At 39.4% G+C, this 14487-nt stretch overlaps 1 protein-coding gene across 10 annotated transcripts in view; it reads left to right on the top strand.

The window, feature by feature from the left end:
- arnt2 (aryl-hydrocarbon receptor nuclear translocator 2) overlaps positions 1 to 14487 on the top strand; it is a 383517-nt gene that overhangs the window by 258308 nt on the left and 110722 nt on the right. For all 10 annotated transcript variants that reach the window (XM_073032942.1, XM_073032941.1, XM_073032949.1 and 7 more), the window contains 2 exons: positions 6685 to 6760; positions 6973 to 7096. In XM_073032942.1, coding sequence (XP_072889043.1) covers positions 6685 to 6760; positions 6973 to 7096 — 200 coding nt within the window. The remainder of the gene's footprint in view (positions 1 to 6684; positions 6761 to 6972; positions 7097 to 14487) is intronic.

Raw genomic sequence — 14487 nt, 5'->3', positions numbered from 1 at the left:
TTCTGTTTGGGTTGAAGTATGAACTAAGACAAAATGGTTTAAAACCTAATACACATCACAAGCAACACACACAAAATGCTGGAGGAACTCAGCAGGCCAGGCAGTATCTATGGAAAAGAGTGCAGTGAACGTTTCAGGTCAAGACCTTTCATCAGGACACATTATAAAGTCCAGATCCTGGAAACCTCAAGGATGTTGCCTCTCAGATTCAATAACCCAGGTTCCCTCCTGACCACGTTCTTATTATGGCTACCCGACTTCCAGAATTCAGAATGATGTGAAGTTTGTTGTTTTGCAGCAGCACTGCCGTGCAAAAAGATAAATATCTATCAACTACAAAAATCTCCTCCAGATACTCTTGTTTCCTCACACATAAAGTGTTAGAAACACCAGGGTCAGATAGCATCAATGGAAAGAGAAAGAGTTAAGGTTTCAGGTTTGATCTTTATATATCAAACATGGGTATTTGATGATCAGCACAAACCTGGTGGCTAAAGTGTCTGTTTCCATAATGTGTGAATTATTTGCAACACACAACAAATCAAAGTAAATTTATAATCAAATTATGAAATTGTTTCCACATACTACCTTAAAAGTCATTTTCTTGCAGACATTCACAGTAGAACAAAGAAATACATTGGTCAATGAAAAACTACACAAACAAAAGCTGGCAAACAACAACGTGAAAGATGACAAACTGCAATAAATAAATAATGCTGAGAATATGAGTTGGGAGTCCTTGAAAGTTATTTGATAGGTTGTGGAATCAGTTCAAAGTTGAGGTGAGTGAAGTTACCCACACTGGTTCAAGAGACTGATGGTTGAAGGGTAATAACTGTTCCTAAGCCTGGTGGTGTGTGACTTAAGGCTCTTGTGCCACCTTCCAGTGGCAGAAGCAAGAAGAGAGCATAGTCTGGATGGTGGGGGTTCTTGAGGATGGATGCTGCTTTCTTGTGGCAGCGCATCTTCAAGATATGCTCAGTGGTAGGGAAGGCTTTGCCTGTGATGGACTGGACTTTCGTATGTATTTGAATATTGATGTTTCCATACCAGGCTGTGTCGCAACCAGTCAGGATACTCTCCACTGTGCATCAGTAGGAGTTTGTGAAAGTCTTAGATGACATTGTGAATCTGCCCAAACTTCTAAGAATGTGGAGGCATTGTTGTGCCTTCTTTGTAATGGCGTTTACATGCTGGTCCCAGGACAGATCCTCTGATATAATGACGCCAATGAATTTAAAGTTACTGACCCTCTTCACCTTCAGCTTCTTCCTCCTGTAGTGAGTAATTATCTTTTCTGTTTTTGTGATGTTGAGTAAGAGGTTGTTGTTGTGGCACCACTCAACCAGTTTTTCAGTTGCCTTTCTATATACCAATTTGTCACCATTTTAGATTCAACCAACAGCAGTTGCATTGTCAGCAAACTTAATTATGGCACTGAAATTGTACTTAGCTGCACAGTCATAAGTATAAAGTGTGTAGAGCAGGGAGCTAAACACACAGCCTCATGATGTACCTGCACTGCTGGTGATTGTGGAGGAGATGTTGCTAATCCAAACTGACTGTGGTCTGCAAGTGAAAATAGAGAATGCAGTTGCACAAGGTGGTATCAAGGCCTAGGTTTTGGAGCTTAGTGATTAGTTTTGAGGGAATGATAGTGTTGAATGCTGGGCTGTAGTCAATGAAGAGTATCCTGATGTATGTATCTTCATTGTTCTGATGTTCCAAAGCTGAGTGGAGAGCCAATCAAATGGCATCTGCTGTTGACCTGTTGTGATGGTAGGCAAATTGGAGCAGGTCCAAGTTGCTTCTCCGGCAGGAGTTGATATATCCCATGACCAACCTCTCGGAGCATTTTAATCACAGTGATTGTAAGTGCTCCTGGGTGATAGTCATTGAGGCAGGGTACCACGTTCTTCTTGGCACTGCTGTGATGAAGCCTGCTTGAAGTAGGTGGGTATCTCAGAATGCCAAAGCAAGAGATTGAGTATCAGTAAGCTCTCAAGCCAGTTGACTAGCACAGGGCTTCAGTACTCATCCAGATACACCAGCGGGCTGTGGGAATTTGTAAAGGTGCCAGTAAGCAATCATAAAAGGAATTGAGCTCATCTGGGAGCGAAATGTTTTTGCCACATATGTTGCTAGTTTTGTTTTTCTTTTGTAGGAGGTGATGGCATTCAAGCCCTGCCTCAGCTATTGAGATCCTTCTGTGATTTAAGTTTGGTCTGGAATTGCCACTTAACTTGTGAGATGGCTTTCTGTAAGTCATACCTGGACCTCTTGTACTTTCCTGGGCTGCCAGTCCTGAACGCCACCAATCTAGCCTTCAGCAGACTGGAGATCTCCTCATTCATCCAGTGCTTCTGGTTGGTGAAGGCTGAATGATTTTGTGGAAACACACTTGTCCACAAATGTGTTTATAACATCTGTGACAACTATAGCATAGTCATTCAGGTTCTCCGATAATTCCTTGAACGTAGCCCAGTGCACCAACTCGAAGCGATCTCATAGCTGCACCTCCACTTCCTGTGATCATCTTTTTGTTGTCCTTGTTGCCTTGTTGCTTACTGCCTGTCTACAGGCAGGTAGGTGGAGGGCAGCCAAATGATCAGATTTCCAGAAATGTGTCTAGAGACGGAACAATAGGCACTCTAAATGGCAGGGCAGTAGTGATCAAGTGTGTGGGGTCCTCAGGTACTGCAGGTAACATGCTGAAATCTTGAAATAACCTGCGAGGACTAAGTTGTTCTGCTGTAAGTTGTTCGGCCTCTGAATATGGTTGAGTTACCTACAGAGTTGAACTCCAACCTAACAGCACAAGCTTGTACGCTAATGGATGTTGCAGTTTTCCTACTGCAAGCTTCCATTGTTGGTGTTGCATATCTGGTATCCAGATTCCTCTCATTAAATTTTCTGAAACTTTCATTGCTTCCTGTTGTTGTTATTCTAGCTGTCAACTTCCTACAGTTCCTTTTTCTGCACGATCCTTTCTTCACAGATTGGAGCTGAACCCCAGAGGGAAAACATGAATAGAGCAAAAGCCAGATGCAGAGTGATGAATGGGAGAAAGTGTCAGACAGAGGGGAACTGAATTTTTGTTCTTCCACACTAGATTCTTCAAATCAGTTCTTGGGATGTTGGATGTGAGTGGCAATGAGTGCAAATTTATCTACTTATTTGGTACTAGGATCATTGGCCTGAAGCATTGACACCGATGGCTCTCCTCAGATGCCTGATCTGCAGAACATCTCCAGCATTTTGATTTTGCTTCAGATTTTTAGCATCTGCAGTGTTTGATTTTCACTGACTACAGACACAAGATGCAAGAAGACATTACAATATTATTTTGTGTTAACAAATAGTTATTATACAAAGGAGATAGCAATTTAAGGATTAATTTGACCTTGAGCAGGGAGCAGACAATAAGAAAATTCAAAACCTAGACAGCCAAATAGTTAATTAAAGTGGAGACACGGTTGGTGGTTGAATTTCAAATAAGAAAAAGACTGAAATTTCATGATATTTATATTACCTTATTTGCTGAAGTATTTCGTGATTCCAATTTTAATCCAAAGATCTATATTAATAGCAACCAATGCAAATGAAAAAACTCAAAAAACTCCACCAATAAGAAGGAAAACTGAACTGCCACATTCAACAAGTACCATACTTAGAATAAAGCATGTATTTAAAATAGTCTCACAATATATTTAGAATTCTTTATTTAAATGGCAAATAAATAATTTTATCATATGATCTGAATATTTACTGATATGTGGAATTTCATATGGAAACATACTGACTTATTCTTTAATTGTCTGGCAATCTCCCATCACACTGCTTTCATAAAGAGAACAATGTGATAGAATCATAGGCCCTTCAGCCCACTGAGACCGTGACAACCATGAAATAACCATTAACTTTAATCCTACACTAATCCCATTTTATTTTCTCCAAATTTCCATTATTTAGCCTAAAATTATATCCCTCAACTACACATTATCCATTTAATCTACTAATCAAAACCTGGGTCACTGGAACATTGAGATAGTAACTCTTCTTGCTCTGTTACTGTCTGTCTTCATGATGATGTTCGTTACAATTTGTAGCAGTTCCTCAAAATTAGGTTCCCAAGGTAAAACAATATATGATTTCCCTTGAGTGACCTGATGTTTGCATCTTAATTACTTATTGTTATAAATTTCCAGTGCTACTTAACAGTAGTTAGCTATTTCCACAGAAAATCGGTGAGGATCAATATACACAAAAATGAAGATAAACATAATTAACTTTTTGTACTGGAAATTGTGATGCCATAGGGTGCCCTGATGGTATCTGTTATAGTCACATACAGAGCCTCAAAATAAGCACTCAGTTTGAAACCGTGTACGGAATCATTTGGTTTGGAAAAAAATATGTCAAAGGTGATGATAATGTTCTAGATAGGTATTAAGCCTCTCTCATGTTGGAGATGGTCATTGAGTTCAGAGAAGTTCCAGGTGGTGTTCTTATGAATGAATGTACTTGCTGCATACATTTGTAAGTTATCTATATCTTGCTTCATGCAGACATGAACTGTGTAATTTTGAGGAGTGATGAATGGAAACGCACATTATGCAGTCATCGTCTACATCCTGACTTCTGACATTGTGATGGAAGAATAGTCTTTGATAAACACAAGATGTTCAGATGACAATTTAGTCACTGGGCCAGACTGTAAAGGTCAAGGTGTCAGGGCCCAAGGTGAGGTTGGGTCAGTTCAGCTCGCTGATCTGCTCTGCACTGAACTAAGGGGCTGGGGACTGTTGAACCTTCGTCAATGAAACTAGATTAGGAAACTCACTACGCAACTCGTAATTAATCTCAACATAATTATTGTCTCTCCATAAACAACAATGTAAGTATGATGATCCTGGGCTAACAATTTAACATGAATTCTACTGTTCCTTCTCTACCAATACTCACTCAGACAACTTGTCCAATTTATAACACCAAAGTAGGGGATCTCTGTTGGCCTTCCTTCCTACTCCCAGCCCCTGGCATTGGGGTTCTTCCATGCAATGGTGATTCTCCAGAGTTATCGCTGATTGTGCAATTGAAGTAACCATTTTTATATTAATTTCTTATCAATTCAAATGTGCGATCCAGTGTCATTGGCTGGAGGTCATGTGTCTGACCTTTAACATCTTTTAATGGCTCTGCTTCAGGCCAGAATCCATTAATGCCCTCTTCTCAGCAAATGACTATTGGTAATTCATGGCTGTTTGTTCTCAATCTGCAACAAGCTCAAATCATTCCATGCAGGCTCCAACCCCAACATTCACAAACCTGCATGTTATATCCAACCAAAGAGCATCTCTCAAATAATTTCTTATTTGGAAATTATCTCTAGTCCCACATATTACCTGAAGCATCATTGTGTCTTCTTTAAAACACTAAAAGCAAAGCAACTTCATCTCACAAAATGGAGGACATAAAACAGTTACACAAAATGGCAGCCTCTATCTCCAAACACATAGCAAGAACAAAGACAGTTCCACTATCCTTGACCCATTTGAGTTCGACATTTTCTTCTATATTTCAAGTCCGCCGTGGCCAACAGAACAGACTCTCTGTGAACTTCAGTTCAGAACAATTATTGTTTGCATGATTTTTTTCTCCCTGAATATTGGGCATTCAACAATCTTCATTATTTTATGGGTTCTTTTGGGCTTCTTTGTTTCATGGCTGCCATTTAGGAGACGTAGCTCAAGGTTGTATAATGTATACATACTTTAATGATAAATGTACTTTGAACTTTGAGATTCTGCAGATGCTGGAAATCCAAATCAACACAGAGAAAATACTGGAGGAACTCAGCAGATCAGGCAGCATCTATGAAAATGAATCAACCATTGACATTTTGGGCTGAGAACCTTCTTCAGGACTAGAAAGGAAAGGGAAGACACCAGAATAAAAAGCATGTGCTAGGAGGGGAAGGAAGACAAATTAGAAGGTGATAGGTAAAACCAGGTGGGTGGGAAAGATAAAGGGCTGGAGAAGAAGGAATCTGATAGGAAAGGAGAGTAGTCCATGGGAGAAAGGGAAAAAGGAAGGGCACCAGGGGAAGGTGATGAGAAGTAGTAAGTGGCCAGAGTGGGAAATAAAAGAAGAGCTAAGGAGGAGGGGGAAAATATTACCGAGAGAAATCGATGTTCGTGCCATCAGATTGGAGGCTACCTAGGCAGAATATGAGATGTTACTTCTCCACCCTGAGAGTGGCCTCTCGTGGTAGACAAGGAGGCTTTGGACTGACATGTCAGAACAAGAATGAAGATAGGAATTACAATTTTTGGCCACCAGAAAAGTCCACTTTTGGCAGTTGTAGAGGAGTTGCCCAACTGTCTTTGATAACGTAGCTAAATTCTGGACAGGCTGACCACACCCTATAATATGAATGGTTAAATTTTAAAAAACAAAGAAAATATGAAATTAAACCTGGAGTTTCATATTTTAGTACTGTGTAATTATTGTTGCAGCTGTTGCTTGAGAAATCTGTAATCATTTAGAAGTTACATTTTGGCTAAATGTAATGATAGTTTCTGCAGTTTAATCAGCTGAGAAACCAGCTCTGCCTTCTCAAGTATAATTTACTTCAATTAAGTGCTGCCATGTTTTTGTTTTCCTACATGTTCTATGTTATAGGCAACTTCAGCAACAACAACAAGCTGAGCTGGAAGTTGGTCCAAGGGAAGGCCTACCTTCCTATGACCCTTCACAGGTAAGGTGCACAAATATTCTGTATTTTTATAAGCAATGCTTTAAAGCTGAATTTCTGGCTCTAGTTGATCATTATTTATTATAAAGTTGCAGGATAGATACTATCATTAAATAAAATAACAAAAAGACAATATATCTTTTGGTTAAATCATAGCCTGGATTTTGGAAAGAACTGATGGTATAATAGATCTCATATCACCTTTAATTTTGAAGGTCCCTGTTTCATCTGTATCCGCTGGTGTCCAAGAGCATGGGAAATCAATGGACAAAACAGACCCATTATTTTCACAAGACAGAGACCCCAGGTTCAGCGATATCTACACTGGTATTTCACCTGGTGAGTTCCCTTTGGATCTTTGTATCAATATAAATTCATAACTTAAGATGAGATCAAATTCAGTCTTGTTAAAATATGTAAGAGCTTATTTCCTCCCTACCTTCCTTCCTTCCTAGAAATTCTCAGCTTGATTTTATTTTTCATAAATTGAGCAAATATGTATAAAGTATGTAAGAGTAGATTCCAACAATACAGCTTTAAAGCTAAAATATCTGTTTTAAAGGTAAGAACTCCATATTTATAAGAACAGCTGGTGCAAATTGCAGTTTTAAATATTCATTGACTTTAATTTCTCAGACCTGTGCCTTTGATAGTACATTCTAACTACACCAGTGAATTCCATTTCTACCTTCAAATAAAGTAAATTACAGTCAAAGGCGGTATTGAGTCTAGCCCTGCCCTTTCTGTTTCTTGTTACTTAGAAAGAGTTACCTTCCAGTAGGAGGCCTCAAAAATCATCCAGTACAATTCCACAGCTACTTCAGAAATCATTAGGAGAACAGCTCCAGACTTTTAGCTTTTATGTTGTCTATATTTGTGTGTTTTATTCTGTACTTACTACTTAACATCTTGGACAAACAGCTTAATGACTACTTCTGAAGATGTAGATGATATAAGAACCACAGTCTCAATTTGCTGCTTTTAGAATGACTCTTTAGCATTCTCTGTTGAAGAACGCTGTGTAGGTCAAATTATTTAATAGATGTAGAATGGAGAATGACCGAGCTTTGAATTACCTGGGATTGAGTAGTCTAGAGAGAGAGAGTAAGAGAGTAATGTTAAAGCCAAGTTCGGATCAGCCATGATCTTCCTGAATGGGGGGAGCAGACTTCAGGCTTATACCTGCTTCTGGATCTTGTGTCACAAAGGCTTCCAGCATGCCAAATGCTGAGTTAGGAGGTTCTTCAAATATCTATGGAAGGAGTGTTTGTTCAGTCATAGATATGTATTACCTCCCCATAATTTCATCATAGTGAGTGATAGATGGTATGGATGTCATGGTTCCAGTGATAGCACTGACTGTGGGTTTAAACAGGCACTTGGAATGAGTGCTAGCAGCTCAGACTGGCACACTCCATGACTCTTGAGAATAAAAGTGCTGCAGTACTGCATTCATGCAGCAATCCAACCCACTGTGGCTCGTTTTCACACCATGTTTACCTGACTTATGTTATTTGCATCATTTTTAAGCAATGATTATGAAGCATTAAGTCATTTGTGTGCCAGACCTTGGAAGGACAGAGTTAATTTTTTTCCTGAAAATATGGGATTTTAATGAACAGGTGTTATATTGGTTTTGAGGTGATCATCAGATTTCATTGCAGCTTTCATTTGCAGTAATACATGACTTCTACCCATCCGAAGGCCTTCCTGTGCAGTTAGAGCATTGATTAATTCCCATGAAGTAACAGCAATTATGTCAATGATATAAACATCTGAGAATTAGAGAGAGAACAATACCCTGCAGGAAGACTTCATTTGAGATTCTTCATCTGCTTTCTGTCTCAGAGGTCAGCTGGGATCCATCAGCTCTCCTGAAATATCCATGTTATAGAGTGTCCTGGGACCTGGCAGAATCCAGTACAACTTTAGTTTCAGGTCAGGATTCCAACAGTATGGTATGCAGTGGAAAGGGCAGTGAAGGTTGACTGCAAGGAAATGTTGGTCTTAAGGTTGTTCTGGGAGTCAGTCTCATTGTCTGAGCTGAGGCAAAGATTTGGCCACTGAGGCATAAACATGGCATAACCCCATTTGCCTCCAGAGGATGGAGCCATCAGAACTGAGTAGTTCATAGTTGTACAAAGCAATGATTTGAATCTGTAATTCCTAAAGTGGCTGGCTCATTTCCTATTACAGCAGAGATGTAACATTGCTTCATGGCAGATTCAAGGGAATTGGCAGTCACTACCAAATTTGAATATAAGCAAAGAAATTACTGATGTGTCATTAAACTGAGAGGGCCTGGATGGAATCCATCTTTCACTACGTCCTTCCCTCTTTGTCATACATTCAGACCAACACCAAGTTCCTCAGTGGATTAACTGTCTGTTCATGTATATATTGAAATTTACTTTGAACTGGGAATGGAATAACATCTGTCAAGTAGTTAAAAAATAACACCCTGCTCATATGATCCAAATGTTATCTGGAAAACCATTCCAGGACATTCTGCAACTCACGTCAACATAACTCCAGCCAAACACCCAATGGCTTCCCTTTCACTAGATCAAAAGACATGCACAAAGATTGGTGGTGTTGTGGACAGTGGAGAGGATAGTCTTAAGCTGCAGAGTGATAGTGCTGTGTTAGTGACATGGGCTGATAAATGGCGGGTGGAGTTAAATCTAATAAGTATAAGAGATTACATTTTGTGAGTACTAATGAGGATAGGACATCCTCCTTGAAAATAACCTTTCGATGCAAGTGCAAAGGTCCTTGAATTTTGCAATGCAGGTGGATAATATATTTAATGAAGCATATGGGATGCTGGTCAGCATTAGTCAGGACAAATAACACAAGAGCAGGCAGCTTATGTTCCAATTTTATAAAACCTTGGTCAGACCTCGGCTGCAATACTGTGTGTAGTTCAGATCACCAAGGTATAGGAAGCTGTGTAGTGCTGGAGAGAATACTGCGGAGATTTGTCAGTATGTTGTCTGGAATGGAGCAGTTCTATTATGAGAAGAGTCTAGAGGTTTGTTCTCCCTAAGTAAATGTTCTTTAGAGGAGACAAGATCAATGCATTTAAAATTATTAGGGGTTTTGACAGGATAGATTGTAGGAAACACTTCCCTTATCAGGGGTGAATAAAACTAGAAGACACAGGAAAGGGTTAAGAAATTTAGAGTGGTATAAGAAGGACCTTTTTCACTTGGTAAGAAGCTGGAATACACTGCTGGTGGGACTTCCTTTCACGTGGTGAGTATCTGGAATACTGTTGGCATGAGGTGGCATGGTAGTGTAACACAAATCACAGCACCAGTGATCAACAATTGGGGTTCAGTTGCTGCTGCTCTCATTAAGGAGTTTGCACGTTTTCCCCATGACCCCATGGGTTTCCTCTTTGTGCTCTGGCTTCCTCCCACGTTCCAAAGATGTAAAGGTTCGGGTTATGAAGTTGTGGGCACGCTGTGTTGGCTCTGGAAGCACAGTGACACTTTCAGGCTGTTCCTATCTTCAGCTGTGTTGGTTGTTAAAACAAGCAATGTATTTCACTGTATGTTTCAATGTTTTCGATGTACATGGAGCATATAAAGCTAATCTCAAATCATTAAACAGGGTTACTGACAACATTGAAGAGATGTGTGGATGAGCACTTGAGATGCCCAGACATTGAAGTGTTCACTTGTTGTCATGGACGTGAAGGACTGAGTGGCCTGTTTCCATAATCTGACTCCCTAACCATATCATTAATTTAATGATTGAAGTGTGAGTTGATAAAGTACTTAATGGAGAATAGTAGAAGAGTATACTGGTAAAGTAAGAAGGAAGTAAGGTCATGTGGTGCTTAAATACCAAAATTAATCACTCTGTAAATGTTACAAAAATTATTGCTATCATTTTGGTAAAAAGCACTAGTGTACTATATTTTACTCAGTCACCAAAATTTAAGTAAAAATTTTAAATTAATTTGCAAATAACTTAACTGTATACACACTGAATTTGACTTTATTATTAAGTTCTGCCTTCAGGGCAAGTTTTATATTGTCCCAACCACTGGGAAGATATAGGGTACTTGTGGACAATAACAGCATTTTTGTTAAGTTAACTGATTTAGTATCCAAAGACCTGAATTATTGATCTGGAGACAAGAGTTTGATACCTGTCAGGGTATCTGAGTAACTTAAGTTAATAAATAAAGTATGATAGTAGTAGCAATGATGTCCATGAATACACATCTCTAGATACTGGATGTGGCAGGTTACAGAGTTGCTGAAGAGGAGCATATTCTGCCTGGAGACTGGTGACCAGTGATGTTCCACTGGGATCTGTTGTGAAACCCCTGTTCTTTGTGATTTTTATAAATAACTTGCATGAGGAAGTGAGGGATGTGTTAAAAAGTTTGCAAATGACGTGAAGGATGGTGGTGTTGTGGATAGTACAGAATGTTGTCATAGGTTACAGTAGGAAATAAACAGGATGCAGAGCTGGCCTGAGAGTGGCAGATGGAGTTCCACCCGGAAAAGCGTGAGGTTGAACTAGAAGGCAGAATACAGGGATCTGGAAGGTTGAACAGAAGGCAGAATACAGGGTTTATGGCAGGATTCTTAGTGTGGGGGAACAGAGGGATCTTGGGGTTCACATTCATTAATCCTTCAAAGTTGCAGTGCAAGTTGATCAGCTGGTTAAGAAAGCCTTTTGGCTTCAGTAGTCGGGGAGGGGAGTGGTATAGGGTGTTGAATTCAATAGCTGTAAGGTATTATTGCAGTTCTATAAAACTCTTAGTTAGACCACACTAGAGTATCCAAGTGTGGTCTACTGTGTTCATTTTTGGTTGCCTCATTATAAGAAAGATATGGAAGCTTTAGAGAGGGTTCAGAGGAGATGTACCAGGGTGTTGCCAAGATTAGAAAGCAAGTCTTATTGGATAGGTTGAGTAAGCTAGGGCTTTTCTCTTTGATGCAAAGGGGGATGAGAAGTAACTTGAAGAGGTATATAAGATGATAAGAGGCAAAGACAGAGTGGACAGCCAGAGCCATTTGCCCCAGGGTACAAATGGCTAATACAGAGGGGCATAACTTTAAGGTGATTAGTGGAAAGTATAGGGAGGTTGTTTTTTTTATGCAGAGAGTGATAGGCGCTTGGAGTGTGCTGCTAGGGGTGGTGGTAGAGACAGATAAATTAGGGACATTTAAAAGACTCTAAGATAGGGTACATGGTTGAAAGAAAAATGGAGGGCTATGTGGGGAGGAAGAATTAATCTTGGAGTAGATTAAAGGGTCAGCATAACATTGTTGTCCAAAGGGCCTGTACTGTGCTGCACTGTTCTGTGTCATTTACTGCTAAAGGTCTAAGTGCAAAGTATATCCTAGCTGTGTGGATAAGTCATTTTCATTTCTTTTGACATTTAGAAATCAAAGCAAAAATGTTTTTTTGTTGGGAATGAATTGGGAATTCTACTAGAAAGATTGAATCCAAATGATAAACCTCACAAAACGAGTTTTTAAGTTTTTACAAATTCTGCTAACTGGCTACCACATTACTCAATGCAAACTCATCCTCCCAAACTAGTATTAATTTTAAACATCTTTTTTGCACAGGTTTAAGGAAGTATCAAAATAATATTTTAATTATATGATCCAATATACTGAGCTCCTTTCCTCACTAGAAAACTGTATCCTGTCCTTGTTCTACATAAGTCGTCCAAATTCTTACAACTCAGTATAGATGTTATACAGTATATAATCAATGGCCACTTTATTAGTTACACATATATACCTGCTCATTAATATAACTATCTAATTAGCCAATCATATGGCAGCAGCTCAATGCATAAAAGCATGCAGTGGTGGTCAAGAGGTTCAGTTGTTTTTCTGACTACAGATCAGAATGGGGTAGAAAAATGATCTAAGTGACTTTAACTGTGGAATGATTGTTGGTGCCAGACAGGATGGTTTGAGTATCTCAGAAACAGCTGATCTCCTGAGATTTCCATGCACAACTGTCTCTAGTGTTTATAGAGAATGGTGCAAAAAACAAAAAAAAATTCAGTGACTGGCAGTGTTGTGCATGAAAATGCCTAGTTAATAAGAGTAATCAGAGGAGAAAGGCTAGACTGGTTCAAACTGACAGGAAGGTGAAAGTAACTCGCATAACAGCGGTGTGCAGAAGAGCACCTTTAAACACGCAACATGTCAAGTGGATACTGCATGATCCTACCAGTACCTGAAACGATGTACCTAATAAAGTGGCCACTCTGTGTACATGACTTTTTAGGGTTTAACCACTTGATCTCCCCCAATGCTTTTAGACCTTGAATGCCTTTTCTGACTTTATTTAAACCCATACTCAAGGGATTGACACTAATTCTCTTTGAACCTCTGAACAGTTCTTATACTGTAGTATACCTCCAAATAATACTCAATCCGAGAGTGATCCACATAGACATGGCATGGGTTAATAGCTACTGTGCTGTCTCTAGGATTGCCATATTAATTGCTTTGTTAAGTTCAACTTCAAGTTTATTGTCAATTAACAGTACACATGTATACCACCAAATAAGACAATGTTCTCTACACCAAGGTGCACAATACAGTATATATAACTCACACACATAACGTAATGTTACAACAAATAAAATTAAATGAATAATGTTCATATAAGACACAAGGCAAAAAGTAAAGAGTATAACATTACTGGTGCTGCATACAATGAGATCTGGGTAGTGGTATGGAGTTCAGTAGACTTATGGCCTGCGGAATGAAGCTGTTTCCCATCCTAACCATTCTTGTCCTAACGCTATGATACCTCCTGACGGTAGGGAGTCAAAGAGGTTGCTGGATGGATGGGAGGGATCATTGCAATGCTAAGGGCCCTGTGTACACAGCACTGCTGATAAAAATCTCTAACTTCCAGAGAACCAATACCATAAAAATAATCAAAAATGTTGAAGGGTGAGTGAATGGAGCTAATAATCCATTTAATTAGAAGTTGCAAAGTGAAGATGATTAGAACATATTAATATTAATGGTGCATTTTAATAAATATGGGAATTATTTAGTTTTGATTACTTGATAAAAGTAAAAACACACAATGCCAGATGTGAAGAAAAATACTGCCATTGCAGTGAGAGTCAGATGTACCTTGCAGGGTGAAAGTTGTGAATTCAAGTCGTGGTCCACCTGAACTGGCAGCGCACACCACCTGCCATCTCAATGTTTCATTCTCCTGCAACACTTCAGACGGCGACTTTGATGAGGGACCAGGTCGTCCCCAAAGGTGTACGTCTTCTAGGCCACACCTGAAGATATTGAAACGCCAGGCCACAGGGTGAGTCCACTCACAGAGAACTGTAGTTTGAGCTACAGCTGCAGATCACTAACTATGACAGGACCCCAACCACCTTGAAAAGAAAAGAAAAGCGTAAGAAAAGAAGAATAAGCTGTTTGCAGATGAACTGAAAGAAGTAGACTAGGTCTGCAAAAACCTCTGGCGCCATCTTTTCATGCTGTAATTCTGAAATAAGAACAGAAAATGCTGAAAATACTCATCAACTCAGGCAACATCTGTGGAGGGAGAAACAGTTAACCTTTCAGGTCAAACACTATTCGTCAAAGTGCTGCTCTTGACAATGATATGAAGTGTCATTGGAAAGTGTGTTGTTTATTGCCCTTGAAGGTAGCATTCATCAACTTAATAAACGTCTGCAGATTGTGTAAGAATACCCTTCC

This window comes from Hemitrygon akajei, chromosome 30 (genome assembly GCF_048418815.1).
Source record: "Hemitrygon akajei chromosome 30, sHemAka1.3, whole genome shotgun sequence".
In the NCBI taxonomy this organism is placed as follows: Eukaryota; Metazoa; Chordata; class Chondrichthyes; order Myliobatiformes; family Dasyatidae; genus Hemitrygon; species Hemitrygon akajei.
This window is presented reverse-complemented; position numbering and strand designations above follow the sequence as displayed.